Raw genomic sequence first — 10881 nt, 5'->3', positions numbered from 1 at the left:
ACACACACACACACACACACACACACACACAAACACTAGGCTGTCAGAAAATGTACAAATACAACAATAATTCTTACTTGAGAATAAGTGCCATTGTCTCTTTGCGGTCTTTGCCTTGAAATGGCAGGGATCCAGTCAGCATTTCAAACTAGGAACAGTAATAGAAGCATCAGGCTTTGCTTTAGCAAGTTTATTTATGGATGATACAATAAGAGAAGTGTGTATTCAGCACTGCCGCACAGTAACAGAGCATACTGAAACCAAATCTGTCTCAGCGTGCTCACTCTTATGTAACACTTTTCCCTGTAAGTGAATTCGTTTAAGGCTGGGTTCTGCTGTGGATATTTAGAAGTGAGCTAGTTAAACGGGCTGGAGTTTTAAAGTGAGTTTTCACAGCAATTCCACCAAACAACAAGTCAGATCAAATTTATTTTGATTAAACAATAGTGTTTTTTAAACAATACACATTATAAAGTATTTTAAGAAAAAAACATGATGTTAATTTTTATATCTTGACAACTTTATGCCTTATATTGGCGTTTAGCAGATTAGAGCTGGGTGATGATGTAGTTTAAAATGATCTAGAACTTTGAATCCAATAATAAAAGTTCCTATCAATAGTCAGTATGTCCTGCATTCACTGTCAAACTGTTAAAGTGTTAATTTGGTTCATTTCTGTACCACAAAATGCCACCCCCTCAGGTTGTCCCAATCCAAACTCAGTTATTTTGCTGTGTTTTGTCCACCCAATGGGTCAAGGTTTGGCTGCTTAACGTAGTCCAATAAGCCCCCGTTGGTAGATTTGTTGGGTGCAGCTAGTCAAGCATAAATTACTTCACCTTAAACTTTTTTAACTAGAAGCTTCTTCCTTTTAACTGTTCAGCATTAGTCACAAGCTCTTTAAAGTCAGGTGTCGTATCCACCTGAGCTCTTGACACTTATAAGTGTGCACCTCTTCAAAAATGATTTGCTCCAACATTGGCTATGAGTCAATTGCTTCTGAGGAAATGGAAATTCTCAAAGGACGTACCCTCATCTAGAAGCAATTACCGACAGCAGCTCAAGGCATTAATAAAAGGTGTTTTTGCCTAAGCAGATCTTTTTAGAATTAATAGAAGAATCTGTGGCCCAGTGCAGCAGCAAGAAGAGATCCACTGATGCATATCTTGTGAGGAAGTGTCCAATAAAGATCATTTATAGACCTATTGCTAAGTGTTTATGAAATTATCAGTGCTTTGTTTGTTTAGTTAAAGGTTAACAACTGATTTCACTCAAGGACAGATAATGAATATTCATATTTAACAAAGGTGACCAAAGTCAGGGCTCGCAAAATTTCAAAATCCCTGGTAGCCCTTCGGACAGGCATTCTTCAGATTTTGGTAGCCCAAAATGAATTCAACTAGCCCGAACAAAAATACTTCAGCTGAACTTCACTGCGGACAAATCAGCATGTTCAAAAACTTATTTGATTGTATTTTTTTCTTCAAATAAGAAGCAAAAAATGGTTTTCAGGTACAGAAATGTAATAACTTGAACACTGCATAGTGTTCAATGTATAAATTAAATCTAGATTAGTCTTCATTAAAGTTGTGTTTTGTTTGATTAACATGATAGCCGCAGGTATTTATAGGCTGCTGTCCCTTTAAGATGCACAGATTCAATATAATGATACGCATGCGATTTCTTTCTCCACTGTTTACATTCACTTAAGACATAACTGACTCTGTTTACGAGAATAATTGCAGAGACAGGTATTTTGAGATCCGTTTGTGTCCGTTCAGGCTCAAGGATACGTGAAAGATGAATCAATTCTGTGTTCGAACGCTGTCTGAAATGTGGCTCTCTGTGTGCACGCTTTGAGAGCATGCACACAGAAAACAGAGCATGAGTGCCAAATTGAATTCTCTTTAGTCTCTTCATGTGCTTAAATGGTTTAAAATGCTGGAATGCTTAAATTGGCAAGACTTAGAAACAAGTGCAAATGATCACCTATGATACGTTTCAGCACTGCAAGTGAGTGAACAACATGAATCAAAGAAAATATTTTATATCTTTATTCAAGATAGCCCGTCGGGCAAGGCGGTGATATTTTGGTTGCCCGACTGGAAGACACAATAGCCCCGGGGCGTCAGGGCTAGCGATTTTGTGAGCCCTGATATTTCTGGAATGGAAACTTTGAACTTTTCAAATGTTAATGTTTGAGCTTTTCATGTTACTAGCAACACATTGCAAAGTTTCACGAACTGTGTTTAAATGTGGGATTGAATCTGAAAATGCAGTGTTTGACAGTAAAAAAAAAACATGATACTGTGTGTCAAAATAGATAAGTGCAATAAGTTTTGCTATCTAACAGACCTTGTTCTATGAAATGTGTATTGTGATCATTTACTCTTCATGCGATTCTGTGCTGCTTCTTTTTTTCACGTTTTATGTTGCTGCCTTATGTTAAGCTGCTTTAAATTACTTTTTTTCCCACATCAATCTACACTCCATACACCATAATGGCAAAGAAAAAAAAAACAGGTTTTTAACATCTTTGCAAATTTGTTAAAAATAAAAAAACTTGGAATTTGCAAAAAAGCACCTAAAGAACCCTCAGACTGTGAGAAACAAGATTCTCTGGTCTGATGTGGTGAATGTGCCGTCCGTTGGAGGGAGTTTGATGTCATTAAAATGTAAAAAGAAATATATTTCTGTGGTTTTTGCCATATATATATATATATATATATATATATCCCAGATCTTATCTTTTGTTTTGTGGCTGAAAACCCCCTTTTAAATCTTTGGAAAAACATCAAGATATAATTTTTTTTATAAATCTATATCGCCCGGCCATATTATACATCTTTATACATTTACATTTCTGCCTTCAAGTGGAAAAAAAATGCAGTTCACAAAGTTAAATTCTGACTTTATAAGTTGAATGGAATGCAGCATAGCAAGGCTAGTTAATGCATTAAAATAACATTAAAACATAGTCTAACTAATGTAATGTGCTTAATAATTTTGCACCAAAATGGGCTGTGGGACCCCCACAGAGCTGCGGCCACATTATCCTTCAGCCCCAGGCTAGTGCTACACACGCTCATAACACTAAAACACTGCAGCGCTGACAGTGCCCACTATGATCCTTCACAATCTGCAAGGACACTTACCATTAAGATGCCGAAGGACCACCAGTCAGCACTTTGAGTGTGACCTCGTCTATTGACCACCTCTGGGGCCATGTACTCGATGGTCCCGCAGAAGGAGTACGCTCGCTTGTCATGGTCGATTGCCTCTTTGCTCAGGCCAAAATCTGAGAGCGCAGAGAAGATATTAAACCATCAACATGCGGTCGATGACACATATAAAGAGTTGGACCGTGTGGCGAAAGCAAATTTTAAAACTTCTGCTCACCTGTGATCTTTATGTGACCCTCTTCATCAAGGAGAATGCTGGGAAGGTGAAGCAACAGTGGATTACATTTCATTTCTATATTACTGTATTACTATATTACTGCTACAGAATTAAAATGAGATAGAGATGACATATATTCGTTCTTTGCAAAAGTACAAACCTCTCTCTATATAAATAACATTTTAAAAAGTAGAGTTTAGTTGCAGAACAACATCAAAACTTTCCATATTAACACAGTAATAAAGATTTATAATATTGATTTATATTCATTAAGATAAAGAAATAATTCTAATATAGAATTATGAATCATTTTTATTTTGTATGCATTCTTTAAGTTACAGATATTTTGTAATATTTAATTAGGTATTTAATTCACAAAATTATCCATAAAAAGACATTAAAACTGATTATAAAAATATAATCAATTTTTACTGTTACTGTGAAACAGGATTTTGATCATCCCTACTGTTACACTTTCTCTCTTTTTTTTTTGATACTTATTTTTATTTAAAAACAAAAACGAATATCATTATTTGTACAGAGACAATGCTTTTTTTCCCCCAATATCAATCTATCTCCAACCAACCTAGAACAGATTGCCTTGGAAGACATTAATCAGTTACAATCATTAAAAATAAATTAATACAGTAAAAAAGAACAGTAGTATTATATGTAAAGAAAATAATAACAAATTAAATTACATATAGTTAAACATCACAGTCAAGGATATCAGAGTTCAGAGTAAGTGTGTAGGGGTGACAGGATTGAGGATATATTTTCTTAATGAATGTACTGGTGCAGTGTCCTTTGGATTGCCTCTGCCAATATGCCATTAATCACCTATGACAGGTCTCAGAACAGCATGCCCTTAAGAGAAATACTGTAGAGCCCTCCAGCGAGAGCTGCTCTCAGGCCACCTCCATTTTCACCTTCTCAGAAGGAATAGCTCTTCTACTGTACGCAGTGTCCCTTTCATTATTTCCAGCAATGAATCTCCCACAAGAGCCAATTCAGAGTGCAGGTGAGTTTGGTTTGGGCCCATTGTTTGAGTAGATACGAGAGAGACAAGCCATGAAAGAGCATTACTGTGAGTGGGAGCACAAGAAGGATTATATTAAGGGGCTAGTAGTCGTTCATCACGGCTCAACAATAAGGATATTTTTCTGCTGGTCTAGGTCAGGAATGGTTCTTATGAATGAGATTGATTGTACTACTCATGTGGTTGCCTCATTTACTACAATAAATTCAACAATGGAAAAGCTTAATGATAAATTTATCCTTTTCGCTAAGAGGTCTCCTAAGCACTGTCAGTAGGCGCGTTTCCATTACCCTTCAAATTGCGCAAACTGAAATTGCAAATTGAAAATACGCCTAATGGAAACGCGTCAATTTCGCAAAAACGCCCATATATCGCAAAAAAGTTTTTACGCTCGCATGAGGTGGCTTTTCAGGCAATGCGAAAAAGGAATAATTTGCAAAACTGCAATGGAAACGGCTTTTTCGCATTTACAGGTCACATGGCGTATGTAAAAAGTCATATGATCATTCTTCAATGTACTGTAACCTCCAAGAAACACATCAAACGTGGCCACTCTCCAGTATAAGGGTCTTTCCTACCATTAATGCTTAGACAATTTACACTGCACACGTCTGCGGTGCAGTGTGGCTCTGATACGGCCACTGAAGCTGATTGCGGCCACAATGCTTGTGTTTATTCCAGAATCCAGCCGCGCCACGCACGTTTCTGAAGCGGCTCTCTGTGCTGCTTCTGTAAAGATACACGGATACGCCTCCTTTTAATAAATATAGCCAAAATCTGTCAAAATCCCACCAAAAACAGTTGCCATGACTTATCGCGAGAGGCAAAAGGTTACGTTTTAGTCGCATAACATTGGTTAATGGAAACGCCGTCATTTCGCAATACTTTTTTATCGACATTTATAAAATATCGCCAAAGTTTTGTGCAAATCTGTAATGGAAACGCGCCTAGTCTGTTGATAAACCAATGTATTTTTTATTTTTTTTTTGGAACACGAAATTCTCAGGCCTACAGGTGTGCTAGTACAATACCGTAGTACTAATACTGTATACATTATACACTACCGTTCAATAGTTTGGGGTCAGTAAGACGTTTTCACGGATTTAAAAGAAGTCTCTTCTGCTCACCATGGCTGCATTTATTTGATCAAAAGTGCTGATTGATACATTGTACAATGTAATTTATTCCTGTGATAACAAATCTGAATTTTCCAGCCATTACTCCAATCCTCAGTGTCACATGATCCTTCATAAATCATTTTAATATGCTGATTTCCTGCTATTATCAATGTTGAAAACAGTCGTGCTGCTTAACATTTTAGTGGAAACCATTTTTTTCAGGATTCTTTGATGAATAGAAAAATCTTAAGAACAGCAAAATAAAATAAAATAAAAACCTTACTTACTGAGCCCAATTTTTTTTGTCTTTTTTAATCAGTACTGGATGTTGCTAGTTTTATAATGCTGTAATATTTAAAACAACCCAATAAATGCATTTAAAGATCTTACCTTTTGGGTTGTAAGCCAAGTATCCTAAGTTATCCTAAGAGATTTTATGGTGATTTTTTTTTTTTGAACTTTTAGAACTTTCATGTATCTTTTTTCTTCACAAAAACAATCAAACAAACAAACAATTCGCTACATATAATTTGAAATAATGGCTGGAAACTGCCCATCATGTTACTCCAAGAAGGAAAACAATGACATAAACATTACTGATTTCCAATATTATCTAGTCATTCTCGCAAAACGCATCTAGATTAGCCAGCTACATAATGTTAAATGTGAAATGCTTAAATTAGCAGAAATCAGAACAATATTCAATACATACCCCAAAATAAAATGTTTAAAGGGGTCATAGGATGCCCATTTTCCACAAGTTGATATGATTCTTTAGGGTCTTGATGAAAAGTCTGTAACATAGTTTGGTTCAAATTTCTCAATGGTAGTGTAAAAAACACATTTTTTACCCTGTACACTGCCAACACACATTTCAGTTCAAACAACTTGTAAAAGTGCATGTAGCATCCTATGACCCCTTTAAAGAATGAAAACGCTTGTACTTGATCAATAAGCCTCAACATGGATAAAACTCTCACACACCGATCCCGGACCATCAGGTCATCCTTATTGCTGAGCCCTGTACACATTTCAGTCTAATGTAAGGTAAAAAGCTTTGACAAGCACTCTGAATCCAGCAGGACACAACACAGATGCTGCTGCAACTGCACGAAAAAGAAACAGGAGCAGCACAGGACGCTCTCTGGGTGGTTGCATCACCCAGTTTGAACCTCTGAATTATGACTGTAATTACATTTTGACAAGCACTCTGAATCCAGCAGAAGGACACAAAACAGATGCTGCTGTAACTGCCCCAAAGAAACAGGAGCAGCACAGGAAGCTCTCTGGGCGCTTGCATCACCCAGTTTGAACCTCTGAATTATGACTTTAATTACATGAGAGTTTCACAGAGTTCTTTTGACTCTAATCCAGATGTGGATTATACTGCTGCTTGAAAATGCAGGATTTAACCTCCTGGGGTCGACAGTTCCGGCGGCGGAAATTTTTGCAGATTTGAATGTTGACAGCGAAAAGAACTAAAATGCTCCTTCATACTTGATCGTACATATAGGAGTAATACAGCATTTTAATCTGTAAAGGGTCTACTTTTATTTGTGTACCAGTCACACACCTGACAGCTCATTATGCAGGCCTTTGTCTTCTCAGGTGTGAATCACAGCATTATGCATGATCATTCACACCTCCTCGCATATACCTTTTCTACACAAAAAGTGTCTTAGAAAATTTAAATCAATATATTGTTTTCTGTGAATGAGTGAGTAAGATGATTTTCACATAATTTTGAAGCAAAAACTCTAGACTTCAAGATCCAGTTCTCAAAAGTCTTGTGATCAAATGTTCTGTATGTGTTTATGGCCTTATTTCAGTGACTTTAAAATTGTAGTTTTTCACTAAGCACGCATAAACGTTGTTTTCTCAAAAACACAATCACGTAAATACATGCTGCTCACATATTATTGTAGCCCAGTTTGTGCTGATTACAGTGTTATTAAACTTTAGACATTCAAATGTTTGTAAGCAACTGAAAAAAGCACAAATGTCAGGGCATGTCAAAACTTTTCCAGGCCCCAAAACACCCTCGGACCCCAGAGGGTTAAGCTCTCCTGAACATTATGTCCAATCGAGGTCGTGCTGAGGTTATCAACGCAAGGTCACTATCTAGGCCACTTAAGTAGGCTACAGTGTAAATTAGAACACATGATTGCTATTTACTGATAATACACGGGGTTTGGTCTTACTTCTCTGGTTTAAGATCACGGTAGATGATGCCCAGACTATGAAGATGATCCAAAGCCAAGGCCAGCTCAGCCAAATAGAACTTCACATCTTCCTCGGTAAACATTACCTAGAAAGAAAGAAAAAAAAAATCATAAATAACTAAGTTTTAATTTAGTCAATGCTTTTACAGGAATCCAATTCCTTTAGGATTAGGGATTTGAACAAGGCCCTAACCAGAACATTTAATCATGTAACTCGTCCCACACAGTTTGTGCTATGGACATAAATCATACCTCAAATCATGCGGCTTATTGAGGGGAGGTGTATTATTACTTTTCTTAGAAATTAGGCTTATGGTTTTCATCTGGAGAAAAATGACTTTGAAGGCATTGAAGGAGGGATCCAAGCCTCCACAAAACTGCTTAAACGTCTAGTTTTTCATTTAGATAATACTTTTACCTAAAACTTACATTAAAGGCTAATAGAAAACCAGCCCTCTTGGGTTTTACCAATGAGTCATTGAGCCAACCATTCAATTTTTCAATTGTTCTGAGTTGTAAATCAATGTCTATACAGCAAGACTCTGTACCTGCAGTTCATAACATCAAATGGGAAACATATTTACGGTAATGCACTTACAATAGAAGGCGGTTGTAAATAACCCAGCTTATACCTTTAATGCAGAACCTGGCCAGTGACAGATCTTCAATAAAACTGCAGTAACAGTGTGTTCTTATATTTAGAAGACCAAAAACTGCTCTTTTCACAGCTAATTTTAATAACTGGGAGATTTAATTAGACTGTGTAAAGAGCATCAGGGGACAGACAGTGCCATATTGAGGAGAGTAGATTGGCGTAACAAGTTCTAGTCAGGAGAGCAGCAGCTGTTGCAGAGAGATTGGAGCACCAGCGGTAATTAATTTACGTCTCACTTCACAGGCACGGTTCTGCGCGGAGAATCATGATTAAATCAAGTGCACGAATCTCTCAGTAAAAGTGCTCCAGTTTCTTTTTTAATTCACAATTTACAGAGAGACTGATTAATCACAAAAAATAAAAGTGCAGGAGTTGCTCTTTATGTAAAATGCAACCGTAGTTGGTCTATACAAGTTTTTGCCCAACGAAATGATCTCTAGAGTGAGAAGAGAATGTCAATCACCCCAAAACCATTTGCCTATATAGCACTAGCAAACAGCAAAACAGCTTATGACTGTAAGGTAAACTAAAGGCTATTCGCTTAAAAAAATAAAAAATACAAAAATAAATAAATAATAATAGTAAAGTACAACAGCGCCAACCGTTTCGGAAGTATGTTTCCCATTCATTTTCCCACATGGATAAAAAAAAACAAAACAAAACAAAAAAACCCTTCATTTAAGAGTTTTAAGTCAGGAACCAAACCAGCCAGCTACAAGGTTAATCATATACAAACTTCGATTTGATGCAAAATGTGCAAGACTGTACTCAACAACTTTAATGAGGAAAAGAACTATCCCATGAAGTTATTACTGACCGCAAACCTTTGAATGGTAGTGTGTATTGTTACAAAAGATTTCTATTTGAAATAAATTTAAATAAAATAACAAAAAAATAAACAAAAAAATTTCTCAATTTCTTGTGAGTGATTGAACTTAGATGTGATTGAGTCACTTTTTGCTGAGTGAAAATACCTTGCGGAACATTTACACTTTCTAAAATTACAGCAGTTATTTAATAATTGAAAAAGACCTGGGGGAGAGAAGTGATTTCAGCAGTTTATTCCTGATTCCATATAATCTTGCTATCCTAAAGCAAAGTGGCCTATATCATGTACAATGACACAAAGAGGTCCGCAAGCAAATTAATAAAGACAACTATCGCTACGCAACCAGAATAAAGACAGAACAATGTGACTGATGAAGAGTGACGTGTACAATAAAGCCCAGACAGGTGGAGAAAACAGGTTATTTAGCTGAGCGAATGAGCATGAGTCACATTAATCAATGTCTGAAGGAAACGTCTGCTCCAGATAAGTGTGGGGCTGTGTTCAGCAGAGAGACCAGATACTGGGTTGAAGTCATTCTACGTGCTGGAAGCTTTTCAATCACAGGCAACTACAAAATGCATCACAAGCTGAGTGCGAGAGTCACACAGGAATATGTGTAAACATGATCTAAACTGAATCTATAATGGTACATAACACAATTTACATATTTTGAAGAAAATGTGAGCTTGTGCTACGTTGCTATGGTATTCTGGGTAGCTTTAGTGGTTTCTAGCACAGGGTGACAGGGTGTTTTGAGTGGTTGCCTACAGATCCAAGTCAAAAGAGCCCACCCACAAGTCCCTATGATATTCTGAGGAATTTATAGATTTATTTTTTTTAAATCCATTTTATCATGCATTATGTGAAAATAACAAGTGATTGCTTTCTAAAGCAATTGCACATGTCTCCTCAGTAAGCTGCATGATTTGAGGTATCATTCATGTCTGTAGCACAAGTTCTGCACTGAAGTTTAATACTTAGGCGTATGGGTTTGTTTAAACTGTAAGTATGGGCAATAGTAATGACGGAGCTTGATTTAACTACCACTGATTTCCATAAATGGCACATCAAAATAAAGCACATGCACTCAGCATGAGGCATGTGCAGAGCTTGTTAAAGCAAAACAGCGGTCTTGTTGTCATAGATAATGCAAATATAGAATTCTTTCTTCCTTTAAACCATAAATGCTTCTGTGCTTTGAAACTTCAATGTACATGTTTGTAGCACAGGAACGGATTTCGTCAGGAGTGGGAAAAAAACAGTACATTGCCTAGACCAGCATAGCAACACGAGATGATGTCACACCTTAAAAGCCCAATATTATGCTTTTAAAAAAACCTTGCCATCTCTCATCCGATTACCACGGCAACAGAGTTATTCTTGGTGGTTTGATGCATGTACTTTTTATAGATTTAAACCACTCACTTATCAGTTGGAGAACTCTTGAACATCAGGGGCTGTAATTATGTTAAGTGTGAAACTTAAGAAGCACTATGCAATTTTATTTTTCGAAATAATGTCAGAAAGGTTATTCTTACCATGGTGTACATTTTCAGATATAAACTTACAATTTTTACACAAACACACACACACACACACATAAATATATTACATATATA

General features: G+C 36.6%; 1 protein-coding gene across 1 annotated transcript in view; it reads right to left on the bottom strand.

The window, feature by feature from the left end:
* LOC107660235 (ribosomal protein S6 kinase alpha-2-like) overlaps window positions 1–10881 on the bottom strand; it is a 54422-nt gene that overhangs the window by 17900 nt on the left and 25641 nt on the right. The window contains exons 6-9 of the mRNA XM_016449503.1: window positions 7758–7864; window positions 3400–3437; window positions 3156–3298; window positions 78–148 (exon numbers count right to left, since the gene is read on the bottom strand). Coding sequence (XP_016304989.1) covers window positions 78–148; window positions 3156–3298; window positions 3400–3437; window positions 7758–7864 — 359 coding nt within the window. The remainder of the gene's footprint in view (window positions 1–77; window positions 149–3155; window positions 3299–3399; window positions 3438–7757; window positions 7865–10881) is intronic.

The sequence above is a fragment of the Sinocyclocheilus anshuiensis genome, unplaced genomic scaffold, assembly GCF_001515605.1.
Source record: "Sinocyclocheilus anshuiensis isolate Anshui unplaced genomic scaffold, SAMN03320099.WGS_v1.1 scaffold475, whole genome shotgun sequence".
In the NCBI taxonomy this organism is placed as follows: domain Eukaryota; kingdom Metazoa; phylum Chordata; class Actinopteri; order Cypriniformes; family Cyprinidae; genus Sinocyclocheilus; species Sinocyclocheilus anshuiensis.
This window is presented reverse-complemented; position numbering and strand designations above follow the sequence as displayed.